The following is a 17,692-nucleotide window of genomic DNA, read 5'->3' as shown; positions in this document are numbered from 1 at the left end:
CCACCTCTGCCTACTGGTAGGCACAGGTCTCAGGAGTACCAACTCTGCAAAGCAGTGCATCCCTTATAGCCTCTTCAGTGATCATAATCTCTCTACCCCTTACGTGCACTGATTCCAAGTTCACTCGAAAGAAGTTACAGTAAAACTCTTTAACCCATGAGATGTTAATCCTTCCTAGGTCCCTATCAATGAAATCCAATCCCAACTCTGAAATACGGGCGTTTATGGCATGCCTCACGTCATTAGGAAGATTCAGCTTCTTCTCAATGTTTAGGTTTTTCTTTGTATAACGGGAGAAGCGTAGCTCGCAATAGAGGTTGGGGAATTTGGTTGAATCAGTAGATAGAAGTGACTAATTTTCTATATCTTCTTCATTCAACGGATTCTTGGCATAGTTAGCATATGGTGAGGGGGTAGAGGTCTTGGAGCGCTTCCTCTTTTTGGAAGTGGTGGCTATAGCTTTTCCCTTATTCGACATCCTGAAAAACAGAGATAATACAATATAAGCATATAGCCAAGTAGGTGTAAAGCACTCAAAGCAAAGCGTACTCATGAAGTGAAGAAAGAAAGGAGATTTCTTGGAATGCAAGCAAACATAATTCAGAATTCAAACAAACTTCAAACCAAGAATTCAAACCATACTTTGTACATTATTCGTTTACTGAGCCTAGAAAGCACCATATCCAAAAGAATGATATAAAGAGTTAAGTTAAAAACCAAAAGAGGTTAGTCAGTTAAACAAGTTAAAGTCAGAAATCAGTTTGAAAATCAGTGATATGGTGATTACTAGTTCAATTCGAAAGGAATGCATAAAACAGGGATGCAAGCATGTTCACAATCATGAATTGTAATAAGTCATTGATGATGAAATATGATATAGCTAGAAAGTAACTAATGTAAAACAAACCATCAATCAATGCAAGGATCACTAGTAATGCTGGTGAAATCAAACCTTGAGAAACAAGTGAATCTAGCACATTTAACACCAACTCTAGCAATGCATACAAGTCACAAGTTCAAATATGAATTGGAAACCTCATGGTCTATGTGACTTGATCAGACTATATAAGAACATAAGGAACTAGTTGGTCACATAGATTAGAACATTCAAACTCATGTGTGCATGCAAAAGAGGCACAAAATTTAAGGAAATCACAAGTGATGGTCGCTTAGGAAATTTATTAAAACCATTCAATGCCTATACACAAATCATCATGCATCACAAGCAAAGAGTTTAAACAAGACCAAAACTTGTCCCTAAGGGTTTTCCAAAACCATTTAAGCAACAAGCTTCTAATTGAACAGAAATCATCAACTAGAGGTTGCTACATCCATCAAACAAGGTTGATTTAAGGACTATGGTTAAGAAAAATTCAGCAACATTTTAGCAGCAAATTGGCCATTTTCCAAATTCAAACAGTCAAAGCAGATTCCATATGAATTCATTAACAATTAGAAACACAAAATCATACATATATGAGTTTATATGAATATAACAGATAGCCAACAGTTCAGCAACAAAGCAATTCAGATAAAACAGATAACAGGAGCAGTTGCTTCAATCAGCATTCCCTTCACCAATCTATCACAAGTAAGCAGCATGAACAAATTACATGAACACAGAGCAATACAGCAAAACAGAGCAATTTCGCATAGCAACAGAAATTCAAACAATGCCTAAATCCACTACTCAGCCCAGATTCACTAACCACCTAAATCAAACTAAACTAACTAACTAAACTAATTCTAACTACACTAATGGAATTACAATAAGCAGTAAAAAAAGTAGAACAGGGGAGACAAAAACCTGGGGTGTAGAAACTAAACGGGGTAAATGGAATGAAGGCGAAGTGGAGTGGTAGTTTGGCGTGGCTGTGGAGCTCACGCCGGCGACAATGGTGGTCGCGGTGGCGCTGAGGCTGGCTGAGAGAGAGAGAGCTGAGACAGAGAGAGGTCGAGTGGAGTGAGAGAGAGTGAAAGAGTGGAGGTTACGCAGTGATGGCGGCGATGGTCGTGGTCGCCCGCCGAAGGGCAGCCGCTGGTTGTTGAACAGAGGAGGGAGGTGTTGGTGGAAAAGAAATGGAACGTTGGGGATGAAGGGGGTGTTGCGCGAATGCGCTAGGGCTTCGTGTCTCTGGTTAAATGGGGTTTTTAAATCCACGCGAGCGCGCACCGTGCGCGTCTGCGTGGGTGATAGAAATAGGGAGATGGCGTGAAGGCGCCATACGCGCCTGCGCGTATATGGACGAGTTAAGGGTTGGTGCGGATGCGTACCGTGTGCGTCCGCGCAGGTATGCTGGGCCAGAGGCACAAAAGAGGCCCAGAGTTGGCACAACTCTCGGGTCCTTTGGCCTGGGTGATGCTAAACGCATCAACGCGCGTGCGCACCATGCGCGTTTGTGTGGATGGTATGAGCTTATGGAATGGGCGCGGAGGCGCGAAGTACGCCAACGCGTGTATAAAGAAATAGGGAGTGGCGCGGACGCATGGATTGAGACACAGAGTTGGCCCAAAAGTGGCACAACTCTCTGGTCCTTGGCCCAGAGTGTTGAAATGGACAGCCTATGCGCGCGCGCTTTGCGCTTGCGCATAGGTTGGTTTTTTTTTTTTTAATGAGCGTCAAAAAGAGCTTATAACCTTCCCATTCTTCTCTGAAACTCTAAACTAGCTAAGATGCAAGATTAAGCGTATTTTGAAACATAGGGGATTCTTCAAATAACTTGAGAAAACTTGCAATTCAAGCAAAAACTCAATTCAAAGAATTATCCCTTATTAAAGCATAGAATGTATAAACATCTTAGCAAGCAAAGAAAAATATACCAAGAAGTAAAGAAACTATATACAATGGAACCCAATTCATTCATTCATTATATCTACAAGAGAATGGAAAGAGTTTACCATGGTGGGGTGTCTCCCACCAAGCACTTTTAGTTTAAGTCCTTAAGTTGGACATTGGGAGGCTCCTTGTCAAGGTGGTTTGCGCTTGTATCCATCCTTGAACCTCCAAGAGTTCTTGTCCTTCATTCGGTTGTCAGAAGTTCCAACCTTCTTCATTAAGCTTTTGTGAGGTCCTTTCCAAGATGTGAGCTCCCGAGATTGACCATCGTAAGATAATCCAGGATCCCATATCTTGTCATCGCACCCATCTTCTAGTTGATTGCCTTGACTTTGTTCGGGTGACGAGAAAACAGAATTCTCATGGAAGTACCAAACTACTCTCGTAGACCCAATTAATCGAGCATTACACCAACCCATGCTCTCCAATTTCGAGCTTCCCACCATAATGAGCCTAGATTTAGAATGCCAACCACCAAACATCCTCCTCTTTCGCTTAATTCCACAAAGTGCCCTAAGTTGGCCATCCGTTTCAAGCAAACCACACTCAAGTGGGATAGTAATGTTGAGAGTTAGAAGTTTTACCCACTCAAGCGGAGGATTGGATGACGAATTAAGTAGGGGAGTTCCCAAAGATCTTGATAAAGCATGCTCTACTCCCGTCCATCCTCTTCTAGAGGTTTCCACCACTTGGCGAGGTTCTTCAAGTTTTTCCTGATGCCGGGCTTCCTCAAGTTCACCTCCTTCTTCACCAATTTCTTCTATTTCTTCCCTATCACTCTCATCATAGATAGGAGGTAAAGTAAAATCTACCTCATCATCGAATCTAGACATTTTAGGGAAGGACTCTTCAAACTCGGACGGATCATATGTTGATTCGGAATCATCATAGATAGGAGCGCTTGTTGCTTGGAATACTTCTCCCAGTCCTTTATCTTCAGTAGGCCTTGGAGGTTTCAAGTCTTCTTCAACCTTGCTTTCTAATCCACTGGGGAATGGTTCAACAAGATCATCGAGGGGGTTGATCAACATGGGTAAAAAATCACTAGTGATGGAACCTACTTCTTGATCAATTTCCTTCAACTCTCTGTTTACTTCTGCAACATTACTCTTTTCTTTGACATCCCCTTCAAGCTTCTTGGAAGAGGGTTCTTCAATTCGAGATTCCTTTATGTGCTCAACGTATCCCAAACATCCATCCACTACTTTCTTTTGTTCGCTAATCTCTATCTTCTCCCATTGTTGTCCTTCTGGCTTCAATTCTCCTTCCTCACCATGGAGCTTTAAGTTCATACTCTCACTAAGCTCCTTGATTATTTTTCCACATTCAACAATGGGGGTACTTAAAGTGCATAAACTTAGGTGAGACGTTAAGTGATTCACGGCTTCTACCATGCTAGCTATCTTTACTCTTAGCTCCCTAAATTTAGTTTTATCCTCCTCTTGCCGCCTTAAGATGCGAGATTTAAGGTCTCTCAGTTTTGATATGAAGGCTTCGTCGGGAGGTGGTGGTGGAAGAGAGGGTTCCTCGGTTAAGGGAAGATTGTTATAATCGGAAGGTGGTTCATGTTGATGGAGTTCTTGAGGTGGTGTATGTGAAAATTGTGGTTCTTGGGGATATTGGTATTGGGATGGTGATCGTTCCATATGTGATTCGAACGGTGGTTGATATGGTATATATGAGTTATGGTCATGTAGAGTGGAATGGTGGTGTGAGGCTTGTGAGTATGATGTGTGGCTATATTGAGGAATGGGGTCACATGCATATGATGATTGTGGTTGACAACCACAACAAAGGTCATCACACACATTAGACTGGCGTACGTTAGGATCGGAATTATACCCATAGGAGTTCGTAGGAGGTTGTTGCCATGAAGGTTGTTCATAAGCTTGAGGTTCCTCCCATCCTTGATTCCCAAATCCCTGATGCATATCCTCATTGGAGCTTCCATTTCCTACAACATAGTTTGAACTACACTCATAGCCAAAAGGATGAGAATTCATAATGAAATAGAAAATAAAGACAAAGGGCAATAAGAAATAAAGAAGATAAAATCCTAACTAGTAAAAACTGGCAAACAAACCAAAGTTCAAGCTATTCACAATATGTACAATAGCCAATAACATAGCACCATTGGGTCCCCAGCAACGGCAACATTTTTTGATGAATCGCGACTCTCGGCGGTTTATAATTTATCTAATGAGGTCTCGTTGTTAAGTATAGTTTCTAAACTAACCAATAGTCCTTTCATACAAAAATTTAGTTTGTCACAAGTAACAGACCCTAATAAAAATTTAACGGAGTATTTGGACTCCGAGTCGTCTCCCTAGGAACCAATGCAGTGCATGCGTATTGGCTATGATAGGGGTAAAAAGGGGGTTTTGTTTATGAGATGGCAAGAAAGTAAATTGAGCGAGTAAGTAAAGAAAGCAAAATAAAGAACTCTTTGCTAAGACTGGGGTACCTGAGATCACAATCCTAGTTAACACCAATTATTGATAATTATGAGAGGCCAACCCATTAAGTCTACTTCTCGAAGCCTTAAGTACGTGACATTTACTCCTAGACTGGAAGTATGTTAAATAGGCCTAATCACATCCACCCATAAGTCCTAACCTTCCTACCAATTGGCTTAGTAGTGGGTTAACGTCAATGAGCTTCAAATTGATCACACAGGGTTCTCAAATTACCAAATCCATTGTATCCAAAAACTCAAGATCAGTCAAGTCCCTTGGCTTAGACCAAGAGTTGATAAAACTACTAAAGAACTAAAGAGAGCATTTCATCGAACACTTAGAGTGCAATAAAAGTTGACATCATAAATTGCAAAGATACTAAAATCTACCACTATTAATTGCAAGAAAAGTGAGGTCAAAACTCAATTCATCAATTAAAGAAATATCAACATCAAAATTGCATTAAATGTAAACAAATCCAACATGAGTCAACATCACAAACAAGAGCAAATTGAAAAACTAGCATAAAAAACTAAGAGGATCAAGGTGTAGCAATGAGAAATTATGGAAGAAACAAGATGAGATCAAGTAATTAAACATGAAATTAAAATATTCTAACCTAATCCTAACCTAATTCTAGAGAGAAGAGGGAGCTTCTCTCTCTAGAAAACTAACTAAAGGCTCATGTTGGCTAAACTAATTGCCCCCTCCCTTCTTGGACTTCAATTCTGCATGAAATACACTCAGAAACAAGTTGGATTTGGGCCTGGGCAGCTCAGAAATCGCCCCCAGCATTTTGCCTTCAAGTGGGCCACGTGAGAGTATCGGCTCGTGTGCGCCATGTGCGCGTGTGTGTCGCTGGCAAATTCTCAACCCGCGTGGACGCGGCATGTACGCGAGCGCGTCCATAGGCGAAATCACTTTTGCGCGTGCGCGCCTGGTGCGCGTGCACGTCCTTTGGTGCATTCCCAATCTTTGTTTCTCCATTCATTCTCCCTTTTTGTATGCTTTTCTCCTCATTTCTTCCATCCAATACTTGCGTCACGGACCTGAAATCACTCATCAAACACATCAAGGCATCGAATAGAATTAAAGTGAATTAAAATCACCAATTTAGGGCCTAAAAAGCATGTTTTTACACTTAAGCAAAATTCAAGGGAGAATTACAAAACCATGCTATTTCATTGAATAAATGCGAGAAAAAGTGACAAAATCCCCCAAAATAAGCACAAGATAAATCACGAAATCGGGGTTTATCAGCCATTTACTGTGAAGGTCTCTTTGGAAGCTTCATCAAGTAGCTCTAGATAGGCATGAAGAGACACTCTAGTGATGAGATAGGGACCAGTCCACTTGGATCTAAGCTTCCCAGGAAAAATTTTCAATCTTGAATTGAATAGCAACACTTTCTGGCCTGGTTCAGATGTCCTAGGTGTAATCTTCTTATCATGCCATCTCTTTGCCCTTTCTTTGTATATCTTGGCATTTTCATATGCCTCAAGTCTGAATTCTTCTAATTCATTAAGCTGTAGTAGTCTCTTCTCCCCTGCTGCTTGAGCATCCAGATTGAGGAGTTTGGTAGCCCAGAAGGCTTTGTGCTCAAGTTCCACAGGGAGATGGCAAGTTTTGCCATAGACTAGCTGGAAAGAAGACCTTCCAATAGAGGTTTTGAATGCAGTTCTGTATGCCAGAGGGCATCATCTAACTTCCTTGCCCAATCTCTTCTTGTAGCTCCCACTATTTTCTCCAAGATCTTCTTTAACTCTGTTTGCTAACTCCGCCTAGACATTGGTTTGTGGATAGTAAGGTGTAGCTACCTTATGTGTCATTCCGTATCTGTGAAGAAGAGCATTCAAATGCTTGTTGCAAAAATGACTTCCACCATCACTTATGAGCCCTTTGGGTACTCCAAATCTGGTGAAGATATTCTTCCTGAGAAATTGGAGGACTATATTGGCATCACATGTGGTAGTGGCTATATCTTCCACCCATTTTGAGACATATTCTATGGCCACCAATATGTATTTGAATGAGTAAGATGGAGGGAAATGCCCCATGAAGTCTATTCCTCATATGTGAAACAGCTCCACCTCCAAGATATACTTCTGAGGCATTTCATTCCTCTTTGTTAAGCTTCCTACCCTTTGGCATTCATTACATTGGCTCACAAACTCCATAGCATCCTTAAATATGGAGGGCCAATAGAATCCACTTTGAAGAACTTCTGCAACTGTCCTTTCAGCACCAAAATGACCACCATAGCATGAGCTATGACAATGCCATAGAATGTTTCTCATTTCACCATCTGGTACACATCGCCTGATAATTCTATCTGGACATCTCTTGAACAGAAAAGGCTCATCCCACAAGAATAGCTTGGCCTCATTGAGCAGCTTCTTCACTTATTGCCTAGTGTATTCTTGTGGGATACTTCTTCCTACCTTGTAGTATGCAATATCTGCAAACCAAGGTGCTTGTTGAACTTGCAAGAGATATTCATCTGGAAACTTTTCATTCACTGGTTGTGAGGCTTCTTGGTTGGTTTCTTGTGGTAGCCTTGACAAGTGGTCAGCAACTTGATTTTCACTTTTTTTCCTATCCCTTATCTCAATGTCAAATTCTTGTAACAGCAATACCCATCTAATGAGCCTTGGCTTAGCATCCTGTTTTGACATAAGATACTTAAGGGCAACATGATCAGTGTAAACCACAATTTTTGATTCAATTAAATATGGCCTGAACTTATCAAAAGCATATACAACTGCTAATAGTTCTTTTTCTGTGGTGGTGTAGTTTTTCTGTGCTTCATTTAATACTTTGCTTGCACAGTAAATGACTTGATGCAATTTATTCGTCCTTTGTCCCAACACAGCACCTATTGCAAAATCACTTGCATCACACATGAGTTCAAATGGTAGTCCCTAAGTTGGGGGTGTGATAATTGGTGCTGTAGTGAGTTTAGTTTTCAGAATCTCAAAAAAGCATGTTTGCATTCATCATCAAAGATAAAAGGATTGCTAGCCACTAGCAAATTGCTTAGCGGTTTAGCTATTTTAGAAAAATCTTTGATGAATCTCCTGTAAAATCCAGCATGCCCCAAGAAACTTCTAACAGCTTTCACATTAGTTGGTAAAGGGAGTTTTTGTATGACTTCTACTTTTGCCTTGTCAACTTCTATACCCTTACTTGAAATCTTAAGCCCAAGAACAATCCCCTCGGGTACCATAAAATGGCATTTTTCCCAATTTAAAACCAAATTAGTTTCTTGGCATCTCTTTAAGACTAGGGTAAGATGATGCAAGCAAGTGTTAAAAAAGTCACCAAGAACAGAGAAATCATCCATAAAAACCCCAATGAACTTTTCTACCATATCAGAAAGGATAGATAGCATACACCTTTGAAAGGTTGCTGGAGCATTACACAACCCGAATGGCATTCTTCTATATGCAAAGACTCCAAAGGGGCAAGTGAAGGAGGTCTTCTCTTGATCCTTGGGGTCCACCACTATTTGGTTATAGCCCGAATATCCATCCAGAAAGCAATAGTAAGCATGGCCAGCCAGTCTTTCTAACATCTGATCAATGAAGGGAAGAGGGAAATGCTCCTTCCTTGTGGCATCATTCAATCTTCTATAATCAATGTACATTCTCCACCCAGTTACTGTCCTTGTTGGGATAAGCTCATTCTTTTCATTGGAGATGACAGTCATGCCTCCCTTCTTTGGTACAACTTGAACTGGACTAACCTAGGGGCTGTCAAAAATAGGATATATAATCCCAGCATCCCATAACTTCATCACTTCTTTCTGCACCACTTCTTTCATTGTGGGATTGAGTCTCCTTTGAGGTTGCACAACTGGCTTAGAGTCTTCCTCCAGAAGTATTTTTTGCATGCATATGGTGGGGCTTATGCCTTTCAGATCATCAATTATCCATCCCAATGCACTCTTTTAAGTTCTCAATACATCAAGTAACTCTCATTCTTCTTGTGAGCTCAAGGTGGAGTTAATGATCACTGGAAAGGTCTCTTTATCACCAAGAAGGCATATTTGAGGTTTGGAGGTAGAGGTTTCAATTCTTGCTTTGGTGCCCCTTCTTCCTTAACTTCACTTGAATTTTCAAGTGCTTGTGTCTCCTCTGAATCTTCCACTTGAATGTCTTGAGTTTCCCCTTCATGTTCTTCATATTAGCTTGCTTCAAGTGCTTCTTCAACTAAAGTGTCCACCATATCAATCCTCATACAATTTTCTTTCTCAGCGGGGTATTGCATTGCCTTGAAAACATTGAGAACCATTTGCTCATCATGCACCCTGAGAACCATTTCACCCTTTTCAACATCAATAATCGCCCTAGCTGTGGCTAAGAAAGGTCCTCCAAGAATGATTGAGTTACTTCCTTCCTCATCCATGTTTAGGATCACAAAGTCAGCTGGAAAAATGAACTCTCCAACTTTCACTAATAGATTCTCTACTACTCCATTGGGTATCTTGAGATATCTGTCAGCAAGTTGTAATGACATTCTTATAGGCTTAACCTCCTCTATCATCAATTTCTTCATCATGGCAAGAGGCATTAGATTAATGCTTGCTCCTAAGTTACATAGTGCTTTATCAAATGTCATGTTCCTAATAGTGCATGGTATAAGGAAGCTTTCTGGATCTTTGAGTTTTGGTGGAAGCCCACTTTGAATAATTACAATGCATTCTTGGGTGATAAGTTCTTTAAGAAACTTTGCATAGAGTGGCATCTGTTCCAAAGCCTTGGCTAATGGAATGTTAATTTCAAGTTTCTTGAAGATTTTTAAGAACTTAGGAATTGTTGATCCCTCATCTCTTTGTGTAGCCTCTGTGGGTAAGAAAGTTTGGGGACATAGAGCTTCACTCCTTCCTTCCTTTCCTCTGGTTTTGGCTCCATAATTTCCTTGTTTTTCTTAGAGGTTTGTGCCTCTTTGCCCACAGGGATTGATTGGTCAATCAAATTTAATTAGAGGAATGTTCTAGTTGAGCTAAGCAGAATTTAATGTGAGAGTTACAGGAAATTAAATTGCAGGAAAGTAAATAGCAGAAAATGTAAATACTGGAAATAAATAGCTGAATGTAAATGGCGGAAAGTAAATTGCAGAATGTTAAATGGGGATTTGGGAAGATGATCATAAAAGTAAATTGCAGAAATTAAAGAGAATGGGTGAGATAGGATATGGGGAGTTCATTGGGCTCAGGAGATGTTGTATTCTCCGAATCAAGTTCATCTTCATCTCTTCCTCAATCAATGCATTCATTGATCTCCTTGGCAATCTTAAGTGATTGAATTCCAATTCCTTGGTAATTCAATCTCTCAAATCTTGATCAACAGCTAATTCCTTGGTCTAATTGCTCATGAGAAGAGATGAAGTGTGGTCACTGATTATACCACATGTATTTCCAAATCAAAATTTTGGTAGGATTATATGTCACTATATCCATCCAAACCCCAATTTCGTCCAACATGAGAAAGCATTTCTAGCATGATCTCTTCATTCCTCTTCCAAGGTTCCGAAGAGATCCAAGTATGAATAGCTTCTTTTCCAAGATAACTACCCAATTGGATGAAGATTGAAAGCTTTCTAGTAAAATCAAGAGAAAAGAAAGATGAAGGATAATGAAAACTATTATCGATCCATCAAATTACAACAGAGCTCCCTAACCCAATGAAAGGGGTTTAGTTGTTCATAGCTCTAGGAATAGAAAATAAAGATGGAGAATGCATTCTGAAAGTAAAACTAGAAGTTGCAGAGAAAGTAAAATTATATAGAGAGTAGTTCTCCCAATCCCCCAAAAGCTCCATTCTCTAATTCAAAACTACTCCTATATATACTACTCTTCTGATCTTCTAGTTGGCTCTTCAAGTCTTTGGATATGGGCCTTTGGGTCTTGAGTTTGAAGCAGTTTAAAATCTTCAATGGGCTCAGCTTTACTTGCAGAGAAAGTGTGAAGTAAGCATGGACTTTAGCTAGGATGTTAGTGGCGTTAACATTTAAGTGAAAATGTGGGTTCGAGAACATTAGTGACAATCACCTTTTTCACTAACGTTTCTAGCCCAAGATGGTTCACGTTAACTTCAACGTTAGTGACACTAACGTGACCACTAACATTGCCTCTTAATCATTCGCGAACGTTATTGGGGTTTACCTTTTTCACTAACGTTGCTCTTAACCCCCTTTTCCCATGTTAGAGTCCACGTTAGTATAACTAACGTGGCTCTTAACGTGGGCATGCCTTAGCCTCGAGAGCGTTAGTGACACTTACCTTTGTCACTAATGCTCCAAACACCCTGCTTCCCACGTTACAGTTCACGTTATTTAGGTTAACGTGACTTCTAACGTGGTAGTGATAGCCATATCCAACGTTAGTGACAAAGGTGAGTGTCACTAACGTTGGCACTTTTTTTATTTCACGTTAGAGCTCACGTTAGTGTACTTAACGTGACTCTTAACGTGGCTAGGTGTGCCCCCTTTTCCAACGTTAGTGGCATTCACTTTTACTACTAACGTTGGAGCTTTGCTTCTCTTCCACGTTAGCTTCCACGTTAACATAGTTAACGTGGCAACTAATGTGGGCTATGATGGCTCACGCAGGCGTTATTGGCAATCACTTTTCTCATTAACATTGCAAGTTATCCTCCATTCCACGTTAATAGTCACGTTAGTTAGACTAACGTGGCTATTAACGTGGCATCTTCCTTGCTTCCTTTGTCCTGAAATCAAGCAATTAAAGTGCATCAAAGCTAGGTTCTAACCCATGAGATCATGCATCATTCATCTTATCATTCAATTCATGCATAATTCTCATAAAATCATATAAAATTCACAATGTTTGCTTGAATCAAGATGTAAATGATTATTTATCCAAAACTTGCTTATTTCCTAAGAAAGTGCATGAAACTACCCTAAAACAGTAAAGAAAAGGTCAGTAAAACTGGCCAAAATGCCCCGGTATCACAACACCAAACTTAAAGCTTGCTTGTCCCTAAGCAAGTACTGAAACATAAGAATGATGAATGAAATGACAAGAGAAATGAATCATTATTGTGGAAGTCATGTCCTTGGTTTTATAGGGTTTCATGCATAGCAACTTAGGTTCATTCCTTTATTGGCTTTCAGACCTTTACCATGCCCTGGAATACTCTCTTGATTGCACCCTATGAGACTTTTATTTATTGGTCCCTTTTTCTTTTTATGGTTTGATTGTGTTCTTTAGACTAGGTGCTTTGTAAGGGGGCGACTCTTTAAGATAAGCTTTCAGCCAACACTCCCGAACCAGTTGGTCCAAGGTGCTGGGTGTTGTATGATGCCAGGGCATTTTGGCCAATTTGACTGACCTTTTCTTTACTGTTTTTAGGGTAGTTTCATGAATTTCATTTGAAAATAAGCTAGTTTTGGGTAGATATTCACTTACATCTTGATTCAAGCATACATTGTGCACTTTACATGATTTCATGAGGATTTTGTATGAATTTAATGACAAATTGGATGTTGTATTTCCCATGACTTGGACTAGAACTTTGATGCACTCTATTGCTTGATTTCAGGACAAAGGAAGCAAGGAAGAACCATGTTAGCAGCCACGTTAATCTAATTAACGTAACTCCTAACGTCGAATCGGAGTAACTTGCAAAGTTAATGAGAAAAGTAATCGCCAATAATGCTCTCCAAGCCATCATTGCCCACGTTAAGAGTCACGTTAACTAAGTTAACGTGAACTCTAACGTGGAGGAAAGGAAATAGAGCCAACGTTAGTGACACTTACCTTTGTCACTAACGTTGGACCAAGCTCATAAGTGCGAGGAAGCTAACGTGAAGAAGGAAGGTGATCGCCAACGTTAGTGACACCTAATATTGTCACTAACGTTGGAAGGAGCCCACACAAGCCACAATGAGCCACGTTAACTCCCACGTTAACTTAGTTAACGTGGAAGCTAACGTGAGGAGGAGAGATGATGAGCCAACGTTAGTGACATTCACCTTTGTCACTAACGTTGGAGATGGCTAGCACAGCCACGTTAAAGGTCACGTTAACCTAGTTAACGTGGACTCTAACGTGGGAGCTAGGGGCACATTGGAACATTAGTGACAAAGGTAAGTGTCACTAACGTTCTCGAAGGTTGACAAGCCTACGTTAAGGAGCCACGTTAACTAAGTTAACGTGGACTCTAACGTAGGGAAGGAGGAGGCTTCTCAACGTTATTGGGAAAGGTAAGTCCCAATAACGTGTGCGAAGGACAAAGAGGCAACGTTAGTGGCAACGTTTGTGCCACTAACGTTGAGGTTAACGTGGCTCTTACTTGGGTGAGGAACGTTAGTGAAAAAGGTGATTGTCACTAACGTTCTCGAACCCATATATTCACTGAATGTTAACACCACTAACGTCCTGAGCAAAAGTCTCTGCCCACTTCACACTTTCTCTCTGCAAGTAAAACTAAGCCCAATGAAGAAGATAATTGCTTCAAACTCAAGATCCAAAGGCCCATACCCAAGACTTGAAGAGCCAACTAGAAGATCAGAAGAGTAGTATATATAGGAGTAGCTTTGAATTAAAATGGGAGTTGGAAATTATAGGGAGCCTCTTGGCATAGAACTACTCTCTGTATTTTACTTTCTCTGCACTTCCAGTTTCATCATGTATTCTCCATCTTCGTTTTCATTTTCCAGAGCTATGAACAACTAAACCCCTTTCATTGGGTTAGGGAGCTCTGTTGTAATTTGATGGATCAATACTAGTTTTCATTATTCTTCTTCTATCTTTTCTCTTGATTTTACTTAAAAGCTTTCGATCTTCATCCAATTGGGAAGTTATCTTGGAAAAGAAGCTATTCAAACTTGGATCTCTTCTAAACCTTGAAAGAGGAATGAAGAGATCATGCTAGAAATGCTTTCTCATGCTGGACCAAATTGGGTTTGGATGGATATGTGACTATAATCCTCTCAACATTTATTTACTTTCCCGCCATTTAATTTTCTACAATTCTCAACCCAAATTCTGATTTGCTCAACTAGAACATTCCTCTAATTAAAGTTGCTTGATCAATCAATCCCTGTGGGATTCGACCTTACTCTATTGTGAGTTTTTACTTGACGACAAATTCGGTACACTTGCCGAAAGAAATTTGTTATGAGATAAGTTTTTCGTGCATCATGTTTATGGCGCCGTTGCCGAGGATTGATTGTGCATCGACAATGATTAAATTGGAAGATAACTAGATTTAGCATTTTTGTTTTGTTTGATTTAATTTTCTGTTTGAGTAATTTACTTTCAGTTCTGGTTAATTTCTTCCCTTCCCCCTACTTTTTCAATTTTCTTTGTTATTTACAATTCAGTTCACTAACCCACTAACTGTTTGATATATTGCATCACTCACACTAACAGTAACTCTAACAGAATACTTTCTGCATTTATTTTCCTTGCTTGTGCTTTGTTGGTTGTATGACAGGGAGAAGAAGCGGGGCTTCAACTTCCTTTGATTCTGAACCTGAGAGAACCTTCTTTAGATTATGGAGGGAAGCAAGAGGAAAAAGAGTGGTTGGTGCCGAGGAAGAGGAGGAATACTTTGAACCAAACATGGAAGAAAACATGGAAAACCATCATGAAGAAGAGGCTCACAACCATGGCGGAGGAGGTCAAGCAAATCATGCTGGGGAGGATAGAAGAGTTTTAGGCTCTTACATCAATCCAAACCCAGGAAATTGTGGAAGTAGCATTCAAAAGCCAACCATCCATGCCAACAATTTTGAACTAAAACCACAGCTCATCACCCTTGTTCGTTTGGAGGAAGTGTCTAAGAAGACCCCAATCAACATCTAACTACTTTCTTGAGAATATGTGACAGAGTGAAGTCTAATGGTGTTCATCCTGACGCCTATAGACTGCTCCTATTTCCATTCTCACTCAAGGATAAGGCAGCCAAGTGACTGGAGTCTTTCCCGAAGGATAGCTTGACAACCTGGGAAGATGTGGTGAACAAATTCTTAGCAAGATTTTAACCTCTTCAACGAATCAATAGGCTGAGAGCTTAGGTCCAAACTTTCAGGCAATAAGATGGTGAGACTCTTTATGAAGCATGGGAGAGGTTTAAGGACCTGACAAGGAGGTGTCCACCGGACATGTTCAACGAATGGGTGCAGCTGCACATTTTCTCTGAAGGCCTGTCATATGAATCAAAGAAGGCAGTAGACCATTCATCCGGAGGATCTTTGAACAAGAAGAAGACCATTGAGGAAGCCATAGATGTCATTGAAACAGTAGCAAAGAATGACTATTTCTATTCTTCTGAAAGAGGCAACACTAGAGGAGTAATGGAGCTAAACAATGTAGATGCTCTGCTGGCCCAAAACAAGCTCATTACCCAGCAGCTGGCTGACCTCACCAAGAAGATGGAGAGGAACTAAGTAGCAGCAATCACTACTTCATCAACAACCCAAGAAGGAGTGAATAAAGAAGCAGAGGGTAGTCAGGAGCAAGCCAACTACATTGGGAATTCACCTAGGCAAAACCATGATCCATACTCTAAGACCTGTAACCCTGGATGGAGGAATCACCCAAACTTTGGGTGGGGAAATCAACAAGACCAAGGCATAGATCAAAGACGTTCAAATCCCAATAACAATGCAGCCCACCAACATTTCACATCTAGACCATATCAGCACCCACATAACCAACCCTCTCAACATCTTTACCAAGGCCAAAATAACCCTCCTCATCCTTCCACCTCTAATCCCAATCTACCATCATTTGATGACAGACTCTCAAGGATTGAGAATCTACTTGAAGGCATAGGAAAAGAGATTCAAGACAGTAAAGCGTTCCGAGAAGAAGTGATGTCCAATATGCAGAACCAGGATGCTGCCATTAAGAAATCTGAGACACAAATTGGCTACTTATTCAAGCAAATTCCCAGCCACAACCTTAGCAGTAATACTAACTCAACCAAAAGGGAGGAGTGTCAGGCTATCACCCTTCGGAGTGGGAAGGAACTGAAGGAAATCCCCCAGAAATCACAAGAAGAGGACTCAAATAAAGAGGAAGAAGAGCAGGACGAAGCTCGAGTTCCCACTTTGAGTTCACAAAAAGGGGAAGGAGTGCTGAAGCCAGACGTCCCAAGAGTCCCATACCCTCAGCAATTAAAGAAGAAGGGAGATGACTATCAGTTTTTGAGATTTTTGGAAATCTTCAAGAAACTGCAAATCAACATACCCTTTGCTGAAGCAATAGAACAAATGCCACTCTACGCCAAGTTCTTGAAGGAGCTCATGACTAAGAAGAGAAGCTGGAAGAATAACGAGACTGTGTGACTAACCGAAGAATGTAGTGCTATCATTCAGCCCAAACTGCCCCAGAAATTGAAGGATCCTGGGAGTTTTCAGATCCCTTGTATTATAGGGGAAATCACAGTGGAGAAAGCTCTTTGTGACTTAGGAGCCAGTATCAATTTGATGTCAGTAGCTATGATGAGGAATATGAAGATAGAGGAGGCTAAACCAACAAAAATGGCCATACAGTTGACAGACAGATCGTTCAAGTTCCCTTATGGCCTAGTAGAGGATTTGCTGGTGAAAGTGGGAGACTTCATATTCCCGGCAGACTTCGTAGTGCTAGACATGCAGGAGGAAGCCAAGACCTCCATATCCTGGGAAGGCCGTTCTTGGCCACTGCTGGAGCTGTCATTGATGTCTAAAAAGGTGATCTCACCCTGAGATTACACAATGGAAAGATGACAATCAATGTGTTCAAGGCCATGAGTTACCCACAAGAACAACTGGGGGAATGTATGAGGTTGGACTCACTTGAAGAGGAAGTGCAGGGGAGTTTTGAAGAAGAAGAGTCTGAAGAGCCCGAAAGAATAATAGAGGAAGAGTGTACATCAAGTGAAGAGGTTGCAACAACAGAAATTGGCATACCAGGTGCACCAAAGGAAGAGAACGAAAAGTCAGAAGTACCTAAACTTGAACTCAAAGCACTGCCACCCACTCTCAAATATGCATACTTAGGAGAAAATAAAAATTACCCAGTAATCATAAGCTCATGCCTCAGCAAAGATCAAGAGGATGAACTGATCAAAGTACTGCGACAGCACAAGGATGCCATTGAATGGACCCTTGCTGACTTGAAGGGAATCAGTTCAGCCATATGCATGCATAAGATACTGTTGGAAGATGATGCCAAACCATCCATTCAATCCCAGAGAAGGCTGAACCCAATCATGAAGGAAGTGGTACAGAAGGAGGTTATGAAGCTATGGCAGGGAGGAGTCATCTACCCAATCTCGGATAGCCCCTGGGTCAGCCCCGTGCATGTCGTCCCAAAAAAGGGAGGAACTACCGTGGTTCCCAATGAGAAGAACGAACTAATTTCTACAAGGACAGTCACAGG

The 17,692-nt window shown here is 40.8% G+C and overlaps 1 protein-coding gene across 1 annotated transcript; it reads right to left on the bottom strand.

The window, feature by feature from the left end:
* On the bottom strand, positions 9,478-9,912 carry LOC107633291. The gene has a single exon (XM_016336933.1). It carries the CDS (start codon positions 9,910-9,912, stop codon positions 9,478-9,480), a length of 435 nt encoding a protein of 144 aa, XP_016192419.1.

Source organism: Arachis ipaensis, chromosome B03, assembly GCF_000816755.2.
Source record: "Arachis ipaensis cultivar K30076 chromosome B03, Araip1.1, whole genome shotgun sequence".
Lineage (NCBI taxonomy): Eukaryota > Viridiplantae > Streptophyta > Magnoliopsida > Fabales > Fabaceae > Arachis > Arachis ipaensis.
The sequence above is the reverse complement of the archived record's forward strand: the minus strand, read 5'-3'. Positions and strand labels throughout refer to the sequence as shown.